Genomic DNA, 20,656 nt, shown 5'->3' on the forward strand with positions numbered 1-20,656 from the left:
AGACTAAAATAAGATTTTTTGAAATTATAGGGACTAAAAACAATAATTTTAAATTTGAGAGACCAAAAACAGATTTACCCTAAATTTGAGGGACTAAAAACATATTTAAGCCTAAGAAAAAATTAGTCAATAAAAAATAAGAATTAACAAAAATTAGAAAAACTAAAAAAAATCATAGCTAAATACATATAAGCTCATATTTATTAGAGTTTAAGCGTGAAGTGAAATTTTATATTAATTAAAATTAAATATGTTAAATAGTATATACTTAATATATTATTATCCTCAAATGTAAAATTCTTGGATAGTGACGGATCCAGAAATTTTAGATAGTGGGGGCAATACTTATTCATATATTTATAGTATTAAAAATTTTATATATAATTTTAAAGGCATAAATGTATATCATGATTATTTTTTACAAGTTTTTATATTTACTATTACAATTAATTAAAGATGAAAATAAATTAGGTTAGATTAAATTTTATCACAATTTAGTAGGTTTGAACATTGCTTTCTTTAAAAATATTTATTATAAGTATGACTTATTTATCTATCATAAATATTTTTTTAAAATGTTTGGCTAGAATTACAATCTTAAAGACCAACTTTATAATAATTTAACACTATTAAAAATTGTTCTTACCTAAGATCGGTCGAGAGGGACGATCTACTGGGGAAGATTGGCGAGCCTTCTTCGCTGGGTACGTCGGCAGCTCCGAGATGGGGTGGTACCTGCAAAAGAGACTCCGATGCTAGAGTTAGTTTTTGATAGTGTAATCGTCTCATATATATAGTGCACGTACCTTGGTGTGAATTAGGGTTTTCCTCTTAGGCGAGGGTAAGGTTAATCCGAGCCTGGGATTGGTCGCGACCCGATAGATAGTGGGCCTTTGCTTTGGTTGATGTCACATAGCGTCTATCCGATGTCGTTCAGTGCTTTAGTGCCGAGCTTAAGCTCGACGCCTTGACGCGAATAGTACAAAAATAAATATGTTAAATTTTTTAAAAATCAAGTTTAATTTATTTATGATATAAACATGTTTTTAATATCTAATATATATTTTTAGATGATAATTTATTTTAAAATATATTTTATAATAATAATTTTAAATGGAACATAAATTTTTTGCTTTTTTTGATTATAATTTTTTTAATCAACGTATACAATAAATAGAAAACACAAAAGATAAACATGCATACTGTAAATCTTATTTTATCAAAAATTATTTTTCTAATATATTACATTATATATGTGAGTATTAAAATATATATATATATATATATTATAATTAAACTTTAAAAAATTGATTTATTATTAAGGAGTATTCTTTATTACATAAGAAAATTAATCTCTTTCAAAAGTTTAACAAACATAAAATAAATAAACATCTTTTCCAAATCTATATTTTATACATATGATAATTTAAATATATATATATATATATATATTTTATTAGAATATGATTTTTTTTAAATATATTATCTTTTTAGATAAAAAAATTGTATATATGTTAAATACTAGTTGGGGCAAGTGCCCAACTGTGTATAACTTAGAACCGTCCCTGATATAACAATATGATGACGTGGAGAAGTGTGGTTCACTGAACGATAGGACGTAAGCCTGACGGTAGTAACGAATTATAGTGTTTTGAATGGAGTCACGGAATTCCAAATATATACACACACTTGCTTGCATTATTGATATGAAGATGGAAATGGTGACTAATGTTAGCGAGTATGAGGCCCTTGCAAAGGAAAAATTGCCAAAGATGGTTTATGACTTCTTCGCAGCAGGGGCAGAGGATGAGTGGACTTTGAAAGAGAATCGAAATGCATTCTCGAGGATTCTGTAATTTACTTTTCCCAGGAATCAACACCTCCATTTACCTGTTCTATGATCTCTCCTTTTTTTTCATTCACCTTTCCTTTGATTTTTAAGGATTGCAACTTATATATGCTTCCTTTTTGTTCTCAATATCTATTTGGTTAATGTACCGGAAGGTCCCTATCGGTCACGTTGACCAACACGTGCCGTTCTGTCAGAAACCTACGCTATGATGTCGGAAACATCGGTCCAGTCAACGTCCGGGACGAATGTTACTAACGGCTCGGCATAAGACCGAGCCGGAGAGTCCCCCGTAGGGCAGGATAGTTAGACTACTGTTGATCAACCCAATTAATAATAGCGCCCCATTCCTTTACCTATCGGATCGGCGAAATACCGTACCGATAGGTGAAGAGCGGTTATTAATTATGATTAGCAGGTAAGCGCATGGTTAAGTTAGTAAGTAAGTAATTAACATCGTATTACCTAATTTAGTAAACACCTGAAAAAGCCCACAATGCTCAGGCCCACGTCAGGCACTATAAATAGGTCACACATAACGAGGTATGTCACTGTTCATTTTTACCCTAGATATTCGTGCATATACTGACTTGAGCGTCGGAGTACCCTTTGCAGGTACCTCCCCCATCCCTTGGAGATATCGTTGGAGCTCTTATTCGGTCCCCTTTCACCCAGAAGAAAAGGAGTGTGCCCTTAGACAAGTACATTTTGGCGCCCACCGTGGGGCCGAACCGAGAGCTATTCCGAGATTATTATTGAAAGAATGGTGAAGACGAGAAAGAATAACGTTGAAGAACACCAGTCCGAGGACGAGCATCAGTCAGGAGCCGAGACGACGGAAGAGACAAACTTGAACAGTATGATGCGACAGATGAAAGAGGAGATGGCCGCTATGAAGCAACAGCGGGAGAGAGATGCGGCCGAAATGGCTGCGCTACGGGCGGAAAATGCCACCCTCAAGAACCAATACCACGATCCTACATGGAAGCCCTCCGAGACAACCCACACTCAAGGGTCGTTCCATTCGCATGGCCAGCACACCTCGGTCCCTTATACTTCTGTTGCCCCTGCCGTCCACGCCTCGGCCAGCCGACCAATACAGCCCATGCCGGCAGGATCACACCGACATCCCTTTACACCCAATATCATGCAGTCCGCCCTCCTTGACAATTGGAAGTCCTTGTCTCTCGACAAGTACGACGGAACCACCGATCCAGATGAACATGTTGACGTGTTCTTGACTCAGGTCACATTAAGCACCACCGATGACGCCGCCCTGTGCCGAATTTTCCCGACGTCGCTAAAAGGACGAGCGTTGAGCTGGTTCACTCGGCTCCCGGCCAATTCGATCGACTCATTCGGCACCTTAGCCTCTCAGTTTACCATCCAGTTCGCTACAAGCCGACCACACCAGTTGACTTCTCTATCACTAGTGAGCATCCGCCAGGAGAAAAAAGAGTCTCTCCGGGCGTTCATGAGCCGATTCAACAAAGCGGCATTAGAGATCAGGGACCTCAACCCAGCCGTCGCCTTACACCATCTAACCACCGCGTTGAAGCCGGGTCCCTTCGCCAACAGTATTTGTAAAAAGCCACCGGCAAACATGGATGACCTTCGGCGCAGGGCCGACAAGTATATGCAGATGGAAGAACTAGCCGAGTTTCGCAACCAGGCCAGAGCAGAAGTGGTGAGCAAGACAGAAAAGCCAATAGAAAACAATTTTCGCGGTCGTCCAAAAGAACTCGTACCCCGCGAGCGGCCACCCCGTGGTCCGAAGTATACACAGTACACACCACTGAACACCAGCCGGTCAGCAGTACTAGAACAAGCATTGGCTTCAGAAGTGCTGACTATCCCAAAGAGAGCATCGACCCCTCCCCGAGCCGACACAACCAAATCCTGCAGATTTCACCGCAATCGTGGGCATTCAACTGACGAATGTTCAGCCTTGAAAGACAAAATTGAAGATTTGATCAAGCAAGGACAGTTGCAAGGTTTTGTGAACCGTCCCGACCGGCCCCGACACGGCGAACAATCACAGAGACGTGACCATTCCGAACACCGCAGAGCAGAAACGCGCTCGTATAGAGAGCGCAGTCGGTCACGGGATAGGCATGAAGAACAGCAAGCAACACAGCCACGGCGAGTTATTAACACCATTGCTGGCGGTTTTGCTGGCGGGGGCTCATCTTCGTCGGCACAACGAAGACACCTGCGAGCTGTCCGACATGTGCATGCCGTGGAAACAAATCGTTGCCGTCTGCCAACCATTACCTTCACCGAGGCCGACTTCAAGGGAATCGACCCAGATCAGGACGATCCGATGGTGATCAGCGTTGAAATTCACAATTGCATCGTCAGTAAGACATTGGTTGACCAAGGAAGTTCAGCGGACATACTATATTGGAACACGTTCAAGCAGTTGGGAATTCCAGAGTCCGAACTGGTCCCTTACGATGAACCTTTGGTGGGATTCTCTGGTGAACGAGTCAAAACAAAAGGATATATCAAGTTATCAACACGATTTGGGTTCGAAGGGGCGGAATACCGAGACATCTCGGTTAAATACGTGGTTGTTCATGCGAGCACCTCCTATAACATTCTGCTCGGTCGGCCATCCCTGAATCGGCTCGGAGCAATTGTGTCTACTCCTCATTTAGCTATGAAGTTTCCGGCACAGTCGGGACGGGTTATCACGGTACACGCCGATCAAAAAACTGCACGCGAATGCTACTTTGCCAGCTTGCGGCTACCGAAAGTGCAAGACGAAACGATCAAAGAGCCACAGAAAGTCCACTCGGTAACCCAACAGTCCTCCATAGACCTCGACCCCCGAATCGGGCATGACGAAAGGGTCGAGCCTATTGAAGAAAGGCAACCACTCCAAGTTGGAACCCTTGATACCCAACTGACTTATTTGGGAACTGTTCTGACGGAACGAGAAAGCAGCCATCGGACAGGTAATACTTGATAACCGAGATCTATTTGCATGGCACCCCTCCGATATGCCGGGTATCGATCCAGAGTTTTTGTGCCATAAGCTCTCAATTAGTAGGGAGGCAAGGCCGATCGCCCAGCGGCGTCGGAAGACTGGAGAGGAGAAGAAGGCGGCAATCGATGCTGAGGTAGCCAAATTATTAGAAGCACAGTTTATACGAGAGATCCACTACACGACGTGGTTGGCTAATGTGGTCATGGTCCGAAAGCCGAACGGGAAATGGCGTATGTGTACCGATTACACGAACTTGAATAAAGCTTGCCCGAAAGACGCCTACCCGTTGCCCAATATTGATCGTCTCGTAGATGGGGCGTTTGGCCACCGTTTCCTATCCTTCTTAGACGCGTATTCGGGGTATAACCAAATTCGCATGCACCCTCACGATGAAGACAAAACAGCATTCATCACCGAGACAGCCAACTATTGCTACCGTGTAATGCCGTTCGGTCTGAAGAACGCCGGTGCCACGTACCAGCGCCTGATGAATAAAATTTTCCAGAGTCAGATTGGTCAGTGCCTCGAAGTGTATGTTGATGACATGGTCGTCAAATCTGATGAAGTTTCTGCCCATGTACGCCACCTGGCCGAGGTATTCCAAGCGCTCAGACAACACCAAATGAGGCTGAACCCCGAAAAATGTGTGTTCGGTGTACCAGGTGGAAAATTCTTGGGATTCATGTTGTCTAGCCGGGGCATCGAGGCAAACCCAGACAAATGCCAAGCCATACTGGAGATGAAGAGCCCCACCACTCTCAAAGATGTACAAAAGTTGGCAGGGCGGCTAACTTCGCTTTCACGGTTCCTTCCCCGGCTTGCCGAGATATCTCAACCTATCCTCGCCCTGCTGAAGAAAGCAAAGCAATTTACATGGACTCATGAATGTGAAGAAGCGTTCCAACAGTTTAAGCATCGCCTTAGTTCACCTCCCATACTGTCCAAACCTACTGCCGGCACCGACATGGTCATTTACCTTGCCGTGTCAGGACATTCGGTCAGCGCTGTCTTAATACAGGAACAGAGGGATCAAAGGCCGATATACTTCACCAGTCGAACACTGCAAGAAGCCGAGAAGCGTTACCAGTTAATTGAAAAGGTAGCTCTAGCGCTCGTCTACACGGCTCGCAGGCTCAGGCAATACTTCCAGAGTCATAGGGTGGTTGTCCGAACCGACTGCCCGATTGCGAAAGTTCTTCGTAAACCGGGAATCGCTGGCAGGATGATGGCCTGGTCGGTCGAACTCTCAGAGTTTGACATATCGTTCGAGCCGAGAGGACCCATCAAATCACAGCATTTGGCCGACTTCGTCAATGAGCTTACCCCAGCAGGTAGTTTTCACGACGAGCCGTGGACAATGCATGTCGACGGCTCATCCAGTGCCCAGGGAAGCGGAGCGGGAATAATTCTAGCCAGCCCTTCGGGCATCACGGTCGAACAGTCGCTCCGGTTCGGTTTTCGGGCATCTAATAACCAAGCCGAGTACGAAGCGCTGCTGGCCGATATGAGACTAGCAGCCGAGATGGGTGTGACAAGGGTCGTATGCTGTACCGATTCAAAGATCGTGGCCGAACAGGTCAACGACAATTTTCAAATTAAGGACGCTAATTTGTTGCAGTATTACCACCTCTTCCAGAAGCTCAAAGAGGAGTTCACTGACGTACAAATCCGACACGTTCCCAGGAGCACCAACGAACGAGCCGATCAGTTGGCTCGGCTTGCTAGTAGTCGAAAACCAGGACAGTTGAGAACAACCATTCACCTGGAAATCCCTGCCCCAAGTGTGGCGATTGAGTGCATGGCGGCCGATACTGACACACCGAACTGGATGACTCCTATTTGGAACTATATCCTCCAACAAGAGTTGCCCACCGATCCGAAGGAGGCAAAAAAGCTTCGCACTCAGGCCGCTCGGTACTCCATAGTGGCTAACGACCTCTACAGGCGAGCATTCTCCACTCCGTTGCTCAAATGCATTGATAACTCGCAGGCGGATTATGTGATGCGGGAAGTTCATGAAGGTATCTGTGGGTCCCATTCCGGAGGCCGTACCCTAGCTGCAAAAGTGTCACGAGCTGGTTATTATTGGCCAACTCTGAAAGGGGATTGCGCTGAGTTCGTCAAACGTTGCATACAATGTCAGCGACATGGAAACCTCATCCATGCCTCCGCCGCCGAGCTGCACAGCATCAGCTCTCCATGGCCGTTTGCCTTATGGGGCATTGACGTACTTGGCCCGTTCCCTGTGGCAAAGGGACAGGTTAAGTTCCTCCTCGTGGCAGTAGATTACTTCACAAAGTGGATTGAGGCCGAGCCGCTCGCCTGCATCTCCGCTGCTAACGTCCAAAAGTTTGTATGGAAGAACATCATCACTCGTTTTGGCATCCCATATGCCATCATCTCCGATAACGACTTACAATTTACAGACAAAAAGTTCAACTCATTCCTCGAAAACCTTGGCATTCGGCACAGATTTACATCGGTGGAGCACCCTCAGTCAAACGGCCAAGCCGAAGCAGCCAACAAGGTTATCCTGATTGAATTAAAAAGAAGACTCGGCTCGGCAAAAGGAGTGTGGGCCGATGAATTGCCAGAGGTTCTCTGGGCGTACCGGTGTACACCACAATCCACTAATAGAGAAACACCCTTCCGCCTCACATACGACACTGATGCGATGATCCCGGTTGAGGTTGGAGAACCATCTTTCCGGCGACAAAGCTTTCAGGAGGAATCTAACGACGACGCACTCCGAGCCGAACTCGATGTCCTCGAGGAAGTGCGGGACAAGGCACGGGTGGTGGCCGAGGCATGCAAACAGCGAATGACTCGGCGCTTTAATTCCAATCTAAAGCCAAGAACTTTTCACGAGGGCGACCTTGTGTGGCGTGCAACGGGGGCAGCCAGGCGTAACTCTTCTGAAGGAAAGCTCTCTGCCAATTGGGATGGACCATTCCGGATACGACACGCACTCCACAATGGGGCCTACAAGCTAGAAGAGCTGTCCGGCAAGGTTATTCCAAGAACATGGAATTCTACCCACCTAAAGACATACTACAGTTAAATTCGAATTTGTAATACTCGAACTATGTAATTATATCGCGGTGCACTCTTTTCCTTGACTGATCTTTTTCCCTCTTGTAAAAATGTGAAAAGAGGTTTTTGATTAGCAAGGTTTTTAACGAGGCACCTTCTTATCAATGAAAATACATCTCCCACTTAATTATCTCCACTTATTTCTACAAGTCTTCCCTCCCGAGAAGTCTCTCGGCCAAGGATGTGGCTTAAATTTAATTACAAGTCTTCCCTCCCGAGACGTCTCTCGGCCAAGGATGTGGCTTAAATTTAATTACAAGTCTTCCCTCCCGAGAAGTCTCTCGGCCAAGGATGTGGCTTAAATTTAATTACAAGTCTTCCCTCCCGAGAAGTCTCTCGGCCAAGGATGTGGCTTAAATTTAATTACAAGTCTTCCCTCCCGAGAAGTCTCTCGGCCAAGGATGTGGCTTAAATTTAATTACAAGTCTTCCCTCCCGAGAAGTCTCTCGGCCAAGGATGTGGCTTAAATTTAATTACAAGTCTTCCCTCCCGAGAAGTCTCTCGGCCAAGGACGTGGCTTAAATAAATAATTACGTCTTCCTTCGCGAGAAGTCTTTCGGTTACGGATTTAACAGAATTACCCAAAAATTGCGAGAATTTAAATTTCATTCAAAAGGCCCTAATAGGCCTAGAAGTACATGCAAGGGGGGGGGGGGCGCTATCGGCCCAGCATTACAAAATAAAAATCTCAAGACACGACCTCAGGCTCTCCCTGGTTCGCATCATCCTCGGCAGCGGGCTCCTCGTAAGCCGTTTCCTCCTCATTCGGCCTAGCGGGCCGCTCTGGGGCCTCAGCATCGGCCTCTTGATCCGGCGGAATCGAGCTTAAGTCCACCAACTTCCCCTGAAAGAAGTCCTTCGTCATATACAGCTGAAAGTCAGGGGGGAAGTCACCAAAGTAGCTAGCTTGCCGAGCAGCTTGGGCAAAGCCAGCCTCATGCTGGGACAGGAGCTTGTCGCGAGCCTTTTCCCTGAAGGAACCAAAAGATATTTTCTCGGCCTCCAGTTCCTTCTGAAGCAGGGTAGCCCTCTCAGTTTCATTCTTCAAAGACGTCTCTAATCGCTGGACCTTTAAGGTGAGATCGTCAACCATACGCCCTCGGCGGTCAACCTCGGCCTGGAACTTGCCGTTAGACGTCTGAGCATCGGTCAACGCCGTCAGCGTCTCTCGCAGCGACTTCTCCTGCTCAGCTAGTTGACGGCGAAGTCCATCAGCCTCCCCATTCGGTTCCATGACGATGCTTTGAGCCAAAGCCACAGCCCGAACTTGGAACTCACAGAAGAAGTTCCACTTCTGCGCCGAACTCATCCGGCCCAGAACTGCCTGCCCAGCCTCAGAAGTCAAGTCTTGGCTTAGGAAATCCTGCGCGTTCACATTACTGGCCAAGAAGTTTGGCCCAACCAAGCTCTCCGGGGCATTGGGATTGGCTAGCCGCTGCTGCTTGGCTTGGCGGCTCTCCTCCACAGCCCTCCCTTCAGTAGGCTTTCTTTTTTCGGGCTGCCGAGAGGAACCCTTGCCCCCTTTCTTGGGATTGGTGGGTTGCCCCGCTCCGCCCTGTCGTGGAGCCGGTTGATTCCCACCTGCACGCGTCTCGGTCGGGGTCTTGTTTCCTGTGACCCCTGCCACTCGGCTCCCGATCAGATTGCGGATATTCAAGTCATGGTCAAAGTTCGCCATAATACCTGCACATCATTAGTCAAAATCAATGGTGACGCAGGAATTTAAACAAACAAGAGTTACTATACCGATTAGTTCCTCGGTGACGTTGGCCGATTCGAATAATCGGACCAGGGGACGACACGGTAATGGCCGTGGCAATTTCTCCAAAATATCCAAGCTCTGCCTTTCCTCCGGCGACATTCGGGATTTCGATACGGTATCGTACTTTCTCGGCCTTCGGGTCCAATACAAGGGAAAGACCGAGTTCCCCTCATCGTCAAAAAAGTATTTATTCCCCGTCTCGGGTCGAATCATTACCTTTATAAAACCCACTTTAAATTTTTTGTAAGAAGTGGTGAATGGCTGAAGCAAGCAATCACTGTGCCGAATCAATGACAACCACTTCGCCTTCTTCGTCGGCCGAGAGGAGTAGTAATATAAAAATAAATGTGGAGTAGGTTGGAGGCCAAGTGCTAAGCACAACCGTCTAAATCCTTGCATTGCTGCCCAGGTGTTGGGATGGACTTGAGAAGGCGCCACGTTCAGAAGACGAAGTATACCCGAGAAATATTTATCAAAGGGGAGGGATATCTTCAAATCCCGAAACATATAGTCATACACATAAAAGAACGGGTATTTGGACGACCCCTGGTCTAGATAAACAAAATCCGGATTAGGAACCCCATCACCTCGGCATGGCTGGAAAAAGATAGCAGACGGCTCCTCGTCTTCGGGAAAGTTTAAAAATTTCATTGCCGATACGAAGTTAACAAGTGATTTCTTGGTCGTATACCGGGAGTACACACTACCAACTTCCCCGTGTACCCATGAAAATCCAGGCGTCGATACGGGAGGAAAGCTTCTTGATGAACCCCCACCCCCACTTGGACGGTCATCAGAACCTATAGCCGAGGCGGAACCACTTCCACTAACGCTCTGGGCCTGCTCAGATCCAGAAAAGGACTCGGTGCGATCTCCATTAGAGGCCGAAGCTGAGGCAGCATCCCGGACCGGAGATATTCTCCGTCTCGATTCCCCTTCGTCACCGGAGGAGTCGACATGAACAATATTTAAATTTGCCATTACGTACCTGAATGCTAAACTTCAGATCTTCCTTCGACGAATGCTCGAATGCTGATTTACTAATTCGGATCCGGAGATAATGATTGTGCACGTATGTGGAGCCCCCTCTTCATGCCTATTTATAGACCCTGCATGTTACACATTCAAACGTCGCAGCCTTGGGAAACCGTTGGATCAATTTAATCCAACGATCCTCAATACGCATCCCCTCGTATGCTCCACCTAAGCCCAACTGACACAACCTTTGGCGTTCCACACTTAATGCGAACCCTAGCATGCGCCATTCCACGCACAATGATGGCGACCCTTGACATCCCATCAGCAGTTGTAACCCCTCACGCGTAATTAATGTCTGTCAGTTATGCACCAGAGAAATTAATGCTTGTCAGCTACGCATCAGAGAGGCACTTTAATCATAACCCCTCACATTCCTGAACCTTTCATCGTATCCCAATCGGAACAATTAACCCTTTGCGTCGCTTCCCTCCTCAAGGCTGGGGGGCTTGTGTACCGGAAGGTCCCTATCGGTCACGTTGACCAACACGTGCCGTTCTGTCAGACACCCACGCCATGATGTCGGAAACATCGGTCCAGCCAACGTCCGGGACGAATGTTACTAACGGCTCGGCATAAGACCGAGCCGGAGAGTCCCCCGTAGGGCAGGATAGTTAGACTACTGTTGATCAACCCAATTAATAATAGCGCCCCATTCCTTTACCTATCGGATCGGCGAAATACCGTACCGATAGGTGAAGAGCGGTTATTAATTATGATTAGCAGGTAAGCGCATGGTTAAGTTAGTAAGTAAGTAATTAACATCGTATTACCTAATTTAGTAAACACCTGAAAAAGCCCACAATGCTCAGGCCCACGTCAGGCACTATAAATAGGTCACACATAACGAGGTATGTCACTGTTCATTTTTACCCTAGATATTCGTGCATATACTGACTTGAGCGTCGGAGTACCCTTTGCAGGTACCTCCCCCATCCCTTGGAGATATCGTTGGAGCTCTTATTCGGTCCCCTTTCACCCAGAAGAAAAGGAGTGTGCCCTTAGACAGGTACAATTAACTTCAAACAGATTCCGTCCCCGTATTCTTGTTGATGTTAGCAAGGTAGACTTGACTACAACAATACTGGGCTTCAAAATATCAATGCCTATTATGATTGCTCCAACATCCTTCCATAAGATGGCTCATCCTCAAGGTACGTTATCAAACTCCAACTGTGGTATCATAACATCAAAAAAAAAATTTGAGGGACTGAAAAATAAAATTTAATCTGTAAGTATGGAATATCATAGTATATCTAAAATTAAGTGCATAATAAATACAATTGATAAAAAAAAAAGTAACATTAAGAGAATTTGAGATTCTTTAATTTTGGATTACTTTGATTTAAATTTCTTTTATTTACTAAATATTTTGTTTAGATAAAGTAATTCAAACTTCTTCAATTTTAAATGCTTTGTTTTGGGTAGGGATAATATGATTTTAACATTAAATTTTATGAAATACATAATAGTCAATTTTTAAATATTTAAGTTAAAAATAAATTTAAATATTTAATAATTCATGGAAAGTTATTGATATTTTTACAAGGAGAAAGAGAGAGAAAAGCAAGAGACGTGAATGCATGATAATAAGAAAAAGGAGAGAGGGAGAAAATTAGAGCAAGATGGAGAGAAAAAAGAAGAAGAAAGAAATAGAGAGAAAAAAATGAGGTAAAGAAGAAAGTGAGAGAAGAAAGATACGAGAGAAAAAAACAAAAAGACAAAAATATTCATTTCTTATAAAAAAAATAATAATTCTTGTCATCATTTCTTAAACAAGATTAAAATCCATATGAAACAAATGAATTTATTAGAAAAATCCCGGTCTATTTCATATTTCCATTTCGGAGTAAAATTCAAGCGAGTTATTATCGTGTATTCGTTTCTATAATGTTTTCTAAAATGTTTGCAATGAAGGACTAAATCAAGAAACCTAGTGTTATCAAATGAAACAGAAAACTTAGGAGCTTCTAGAAAATTTGTTCCATTCATTTGTGTTTTATAGAGAAGATTGCTCCAATATTGACATTATCTGACTATTGTGTTTGTTATTTGTATACCATATAAAATATCGTAACAAAAAAAAAATATACTAAATAAAATGTAAAATTCATAGAATTAAACATTTAACATTGTGGATTTTTTTAATGCAGAGCTGCCGGATTTTTAATATATTTGTAATTGAAGTTTATTTCTTATTACAGATGAAAAAAAGATTTAAAGTAAAACAAATTATGCAACTTTTGTGCAGGAGAATTTGCTACGGCTAGAGCAGCATCAGCTGCTGGAACAATCTTGGTTTGACATTCACCATATTTGTCATCTGCTTTGGTTTTATTTCCAAAACAAGAACTATATTTTTTCCTTGGTAGTTTTATTATTATTTTTACACCAATATGAAATGGTATAAACCTACATATCTACATTCATTTGTTTTACTTATTTACTTTCTTGCAAATTATAATTTGAATAATTTTTTTTTTGTCACAGACACTATCCACATCGGCTACTTCCAGTATTGAGGAAGTTGCTTCAACGGGTCATGGCATTCGTTTTTTCCAACTCTATGTGTGTAAATTACCCTCATTTTTTCTTTCCATAGTTCTCTTATCTCTAATGTGTTAAAAGTCTCACCCTTGAAAACTAGAAAATTTTCTTGACAATGAAACATTTTCATAAAATTTAGATAAAACAGGAAATCAATTTTTATGATTTGTCATTGTAATTTTTTTGGTTGCACACTTGCATTTGTTTCCAATGATTTTTCTACGTGAGTATCTTGCCCTTATTTCTTCTTTCTGTAGTTCTGTTTTCTGTGATGTGTGTTACGAGTCTATCCCTTGAATACAATAACATAGTATAAAACAGGAAATAACTTTTATGAATTATCATTATCATTTTTTTTGTTACACTGTTTTTTGGTTGCACTTTTATCAATGATTTAATGAGTTTGACAAATTAATGGTTGATTCCTGCATACTGCCACAGGGCAATGTATTGCATTTTATTTCCAGTTTTTTTTGCCAGAAAAGATCTTATAGTTTTCACAAATCATTTATAATTTCCTCCAGAATCTTTTATTAATACCTAATACGTTACCGTTCTTTTCTTCTTTCAGGTGCTTAAAGACAGAAATGTGGCTGCTCAGCTTGTGAGAAGAGCTGAAAGAGCTGGTTTCAAGGCAATTGCCCTTACTGTGGACACTCCAATTCTTGGTCGAAGGGAGGCTGACATCAAAAACAGGTTGGTAACCATTTGGAATGAGTTTAATGGTCATGTAGTTATAGTTTAAAACACTTTTACACAATCCATCAATCAAAAATCATTATTAGTATAATTTTTTAATTATTTGTTTTAAAAATCAACAAACTTAGAATACATGGTAGTTTGTAATTGGACGATATTGTAAATTAATTTATATTGTCACTTATCAGTCAGTGTATAGCTTATTTTCTCTTTGAAAATTTCATTAGAAAGTCTTTCCATTAAACTTTACATGGGTAATCATGGTTGAATTGATAAATCTCCTACTTTAAGATACATATTACTTGCTTGTTTGATGGGGTATTTTACAGATTTACATTGCCACCAAATCTGTTATTGAAGAATTTTGAAGGTTTGGATCTTGGAAAGATGGACAAGGTATGTGATTACATTGCTATTTTCCATTATTGGTATGAAATTTTGTAATCAGGTGGGTTTTTTCATCATTGGTCATCTTATTGTTGTTACTCTGCTATTTGCTCTTTGGAATTACATTGCAGACTAGTGACTCTGGTCTTGCCTATTATGTTGCTGGACAAGTTGATCGATCACTCAACTGGAAGGTGATATAGATCTTTCACAGATACAGTTTTCTAATCTGTGTCACTGAATGCGGAAGTAATACCATGGTAAATCTTATTTCAGGATATCAAATGGCTTCAAACAATCACTTCATTGCCAATTCTAGTAAAGGGTGTACTTACTGCTGAAGATAGTAAGCCTATCAAACATATACGATCTGTTGTTTCTATGTCCATTTTATCTTTATTAGAATTGTTTTCTCAATATTGAATCTAAGCCCATATCTTATGCTAATAATGTAGCAAGGATAGCCGTACAAGTTGGAGCTGCTGGAATCATTGTTTCCAATCACGGGGCTCGTCAACTTGATTATGTCCCTGCAACTATTATGGCTTTGGAAGAGGTACTGCATCCTAATCATTTTTGGAATTTTTATTTATTAATTTAAATAGAAATCAACCGCTTCTATTGCTATCATTCTTGCCAGTGGAACTAATCAACTAAAGTCTTGCTCATTCTTTGTTTAAGTTCATAATGCATTATGCATTAAAACTTTAAAGCTGTTATAGTTGAAAATTTGCAAAATTCTTTTTCATTGTCTATTTCCTCAGTCTTAATCATTGCATTTTCCTTATTTAAATTTTTTGGTATCCTATTGAATGATGACCTCTTTAAATTTGTTTACATAATGGAAATATTGGTTGCTTGCCTTGAATAAATAGGTAGTTAAAGCTGCACAAGGAAGAGTTCCAGTTTTTTTGGATGGTGGAATTCGTCGAGGGACAGACGTTTTTAAAGCACTAGCTCTTGGAGCGTCTGGTGTATTTGTAAGTATATGGAAATTTTATTACATTAATTAAACTGTCGAATGCTTAACTTCAATATGTGTGATTGTGTGTGCTTATTTGCCTTAGTGAAGCATATGTGCATCATAGAGATATAATTCCTAAGCTCCACAGAGAAGCATATGATCCTGATCTAAGAAATTTCCTTAAAATATGAATATGCCACAAATGCCACTGAAACTTTGGAATATGCTTTTCTATTTCAGTGGTTTATTTGTGTTTCATTAGAGACAAATGATCTAAATAATCTAGGTAGCCCCACATTCCTGCTTTTATATGTTTTGCCTTTGATCTGAAATTTCAGATTGGTAGACCTGTGGTATTCTCATTGGCTGCAGATGGTGAGGCTGGTGTAAGAAAAGTACTTCAAATGCTTCATGATGAGTTTGAATTAACTATGGCACTAAGTGGTTGCCGTTCACTCAAGGAGATAACTAGTGACCATGTTGTCACAGAATGGGATCGCCCAAGAATTGCCAAGTTATGAGATTGCAGGACTCCAGCTCGTTCACTTATATGGTTGGAAACTGAGAGGTTTCACATCAAGAACTTGATATTAGTAGGCATTTTAAAATAAACTTTGTTCTTGTTTCATGCTTCAATAGAAAATTTTGTTGCTTAAATGAGCTATGTGTGAGTTATCCGTTAGTATTGCTACTTTGTTCACTGTAAGGAAAAAAGTTTCTACTTTCTACCTGGACTCATTTCATTGCACTTGGTGCTGGGATTTGGTAAACCATTGAAACATGATTGCCAATAAAATATATTTTCTTCAAAGCATAAGCAGAAGTTTTATGATCATATATCTCCATTATTTACCTTTTACTCGAAAGCTCAGCAACCTTGAATCAATTGTCCTGTTTCAATCTTGATCATAGTTCTTGTGATCCATGTCCAGGCTATGTAACATACAAGGCCATATAAGCACTTGTCTTAGGCCTCATAATAAATTATATATTTATGATTTGTATAAAAAATTACATATTTATTGTTTAATAATTTTTATTGAGAGATATCTTTTATTCCAAGAATTAATTATATAATTGATTTAGTTCATTCTTCAAGAACATATCTATTAGGATATTAGAAAACATTAAAACTTGGAAATGTTAAACTTTTTACCCGTAATTATAATAATTTATTTAGAATATTGTTAATTTTGAAATGTTATACTATTTAGTAGATGTCAAGAAAAAAATGCTATAATTTGATTTTTTAAATGCATTTTACAAAAAAATTGACTTCATTTTTTTTAAATATCTTATTCTTTTCTCTTTTTCACTTTTTAATTTTATATTCATTTGAAAACTTGAAGTGATTGTTAAAGTGAATAACTGATTTAAATTTGTTATTGTAAATAATATCAATGTGTAATTCTTTATATTTTTATCATTTTATATTTTTTAGTACCATTTATTTATACTTTTTATTATTGTCTTTTATAATATTTTAAGCTTAAATATATTTTTATCTCTTGTAATTTTTTTCATCTTTCTAAAATTTATAATAATTATTTTTAGTCTTCATTATTATTTAATCTTTTTAACTATTTATTTATTCAGATTAAGTAATCATTTTATATGTTATACTAATGTGTGACATATCTAAAAAAATTTCATAAATTTTTAAATAAATATTATTTATATATTTTAGAACCAAAATTTATTTTACAGAGATTAAAAATATATGTAGATCATAATTTTATTACATATTATAGAATATATAAAATGTCAACTAAAAAAATAATCTAAACCCCCATAATGCAAACCATGAAACTTTACAAAGCCAAGAGCCAACCACGAACATGATGAAACCATAGACGTCCATCAAAAGAAAATACTAACAGCGTAGAAAAATATAAATAAATAAATAAAACTTAAATATATATTTAATTTGATCTTTTAAATTTAAAATTATTATTTTTAATCTTTGTAATTTTTAAAAATCTTGTTTTAATCTTTCAGGACACTAATAACATATTTGAAAGCGACTAATTAAGATAATTATGCAATATCAACTGGATTTAATGTGATATTTTACTAATAGGGACACTAATAAATAAATTTTATACAATAATGTTTGATAAATTTCTTAACAAAATTTGAATATAATGATTTAAATAAAAAAATTTAAAATTACAGAAATTAAAAATAATAATTTTAAATTTAAAAGATTAAAAATATATTTAAGTGGATAAAAAATGTCACGAGGGTAATGAGACTCGAGGCAAAATTCTGAGAGTTTTTTTTAGTATTAAATGAGAGCTATATTACGTTTTTCTTTTATTAGAGAAAGAGCTGGAAAAAGGACCAAACAAATAATTAGCTCAATCAGACAAAGAAGGTTATCAGAAAATCAATATGAAAAAGTAAAAGTTAATATGGAGACATACATGTCTTTTGATTCTTGTCATCGTTATATATAATCATGATTTATCCATCTCTTCATAATTAGGTCACTAGGATGGATGAGATTTTAAGTACATTACACTTAAGTATCATTAGGTTTCATAAAATTGCACATATATTTTTTTAATATTACATTACTTCTTTTAATTGTGTGAAAAATATTACACTAACATTTTTTAAAATTATATTATCTCTTCTTAATTATTTAAAAAACAATACGTCGTGATTTACTATAAAAGAGATTATTGTGAATGTTAAAAAATTAATTATTAATTATCATAATAATATACATATTTTATTTTACAATTATAATGAATATCACGTTAGTTAAATAAGTGTTTTTATATAAATTTTATAATATTATACATACCGCACACACACACACACACATATATATATATATATATATATATATATATATATATATATATATATATATATATATATAAAATAAGTTAATAAATTGACTTTATTAAACTTTTATATATTACATTACTTCTTTTAATTGTGTGAAAAATATTACACTAACATTTTTAAAAATTATACTATCTCTTCTTAATTATTTAAAAAACAATACGTCGTGATTTACTATAAAAGAGATTATTGTGAATGTTAAGAAATTAATTATTAATTATCTTTAAAAATTTATACATAATAATATATATATAATAAATTAATAAATTAACTTTATTAAACTTTTCTATATTATGTTAGTTATAAAAATTGGGATTATTAAAGTTTTTTTTAGGAGCATTTGTTTTTTTTATATAGTTTTTTAATGATTTTAAAAGACTTTGCAGGATTTTCATGACTTTTAAGATTTTGCAGGATTCTACAAGACTTAAAATCAGGATTTTAATGGATTCTGCAAGACTTTTAAATCAGGATTTTAATGGATTCTATGAGATTTTGTAGATTTTGTAGAATTTTTGTGGACTTTTGACATTTGATAAGATTTCAAAAAAAATATCATACATTCAAATTTAAAAAGAGTCAAAGACTAAAATAATAAAAAATAATAAAGTCTAGATAAATAATAATAATAATAATTCTCCATAATATCTTATCCTCTTAAATAGCATTCACCCACATATCCATAGCTATACTAGTCCTCCAAGCATTAGCGTCTTTTCGCTCTTGCTCCTAGGTTTGAATAATAGGTTCAAAAGTATGATCTTCATTAACTGGTAACGTTGAAGATGAAGGTTCATCCACCGCTTCAATTGGAAATTCATCAGAACGACATTCTTTACGTAGAAAGTTATGTAGTGCTGCACATACTAACAGAAGTTCTATTTGTGTCTTAAATAAAAATGGAGGTGTTGACTTAAAAATTGTGAACCTTGATTTAAAAATACCAAATATTCTCTCGATCACATTTCTTAAAGATGCATGATGAAGATTGAACAATTCTTTCTCGTTTTCAGGACCTGCAAAATTTTGTAGATGATATCTTACATCTTGTAACACCCCAGTTTTTATTTCACTTTTTATTTATTTATTTTAATTGAGGGTATTTTGGTAATTTTATAAAGGAGATAGGGGTGATTTAGTAGCTTGGAACGGGCTGTTCCAGAATTGGAACGGGTCGTTCCAAACTACCAAAAGGTATGTGATTTAGTAGCTTGGAACGGGCTGTTCCGGAATTGGAACGGGCCGTTCCAAACTACCAAATTGAATATGAGTTAATAGCCCAGAACGGGCCGTTCTCAAGCTGGAACGGGCCGTTCCGGACTATTAAATATGCCATTAACCCTAAATGGGAACGGGCTTGGAACGAGGCGTTCCCAAAATTATGGCCGTTAGGTGTAATTAATGCACACCAGAACGGGTCGTTCTGGTTTTGGAACGGGCCGTTCTGGATGTGATTTTTAGCCATGGTTTAAGGGTCCAGAACGGGCCGTTCCAGATTTGGAACGGGCCGTTCCAGCGCAGAATGCCTATATATAGAGCTGTTTGCCACTCCCAAAAAGCACACCTCTCATTTCTGATTTCTTTTCTTCTGCTCTCTCTCTTCTTTCCTCTACTTTCTGCTTCAGACCGAGGGGAACCCAGCGAGGGAGATCAACCAGATCTAGTGTAGATTCAGCTTCAACATATCTAGATTCAGCTTCTTCTTATCCAGGTACGGGGGAAAAAGGAATTATTTATATGTAGAGTTACATGAGGAAATTGGGTAGAGGAAGAACCCTAATTTTATAATTATTTCTATTTGAAGAATTATTGGTCTTATTTGATTATGTATGTATTTAGGAACATGGATATATGATTAATTGGTAAAAATGATGCTCTGGGAGAGAAAACGAAATTATAGAAAAGTGTTTGTAAGTTAGGTTGTGAAAAGTTGGATGATTTCTGTTTGAGGAATGGATGATCCCATTAGATTCTGTATGTGATGAGGATTATAAATATGCCAATAATTTGTAAGAATGATGATCTGGGAGAGAGAACGAAATTATAGAAAAGTGTCTGTAAACTAAGTTTTGGAAAAATTAGAATATTTCTGTTTGAGAAATTAATGATCCCATTAGATTCTGTATGTGTTGAGGATTAGAAATACATATTTAATTTGTAAGAATGATGACATGAGAGGAAGAACAAACTGTAGAAAAGTGCCTATGAGTTAGGTTTTGGAATAATTGGGAATTTTATCGTTTATGTTAAGATTGTATTAAAATTGATTATTATATTAATTTATGAATATTATTGCTATATTACTTGATAAAAATTGATGACTTAGATGTGAATTGCTTGAGATGTGCGTATGGAATTGAATTATGAGATGTTGTGTGGAATGTGAATGAGATGTGATTGTGGTTCTTCACACCTGTGACCAGGGGTGAGCACGGCCCGAGATTGTTACGTGAGTATCGTGACCTTGGTTAA

At 38.8% G+C, this 20,656-nt stretch overlaps 1 protein-coding gene across 1 annotated transcript; it reads left to right on the forward strand.

Moving 5' to 3' along the window:
- Positions 1–1,686: 1,686 nt before the first annotated feature.
- LOC109794493 (glycolate oxidase 1) lies at positions 1,687–16,145 on the forward strand. Its single transcript, XM_083068860.1, has 11 exons — positions 1,687–1,852; positions 11,761–11,885; positions 12,983–13,029; positions 13,222–13,299; positions 13,850–13,974; positions 14,307–14,373; positions 14,496–14,558; positions 14,641–14,710; positions 14,820–14,920; positions 15,240–15,344; positions 15,667–16,145. Exons 1-11 carry the CDS (start codon positions 1,707–1,709, stop codon positions 15,847–15,849), a joined length of 1,110 nt encoding a protein of 369 aa, XP_082924986.1. The 5' UTR covers positions 1,687–1,706; the 3' UTR covers positions 15,850–16,145.
- Positions 16,146–20,656: the final 4,511 nt, after the last annotated feature.

Source organism: Cajanus cajan, chromosome 2 (assembly GCF_000230855.2).
Source record: "Cajanus cajan strain Asha chromosome 2, NIPB_CcT2T_4, whole genome shotgun sequence".
Classification (NCBI taxonomy): domain Eukaryota; kingdom Viridiplantae; phylum Streptophyta; class Magnoliopsida; order Fabales; family Fabaceae; genus Cajanus; species Cajanus cajan.

Coding starts and splice junctions, on each gene's coding strand:
- LOC109794493 (XM_083068860.1), top strand. CDS start 1,707: ATGAAGATGGAAATGGTGACTAATGTTAGCGAGTATGAGGCCCTTGCA. Junction 13,030..13,221: donor CAGCTGCTGGAACAATCTTG/GTTTGACATTCA, acceptor TTTTTGTCACAG/ACACTATCCACATCGGCTAC. Junction 13,975..14,306: donor GAGGCTGACATCAAAAACAG/GTTGGTAACCAT, acceptor GGTATTTTACAG/ATTTACATTGCCACCAAATC.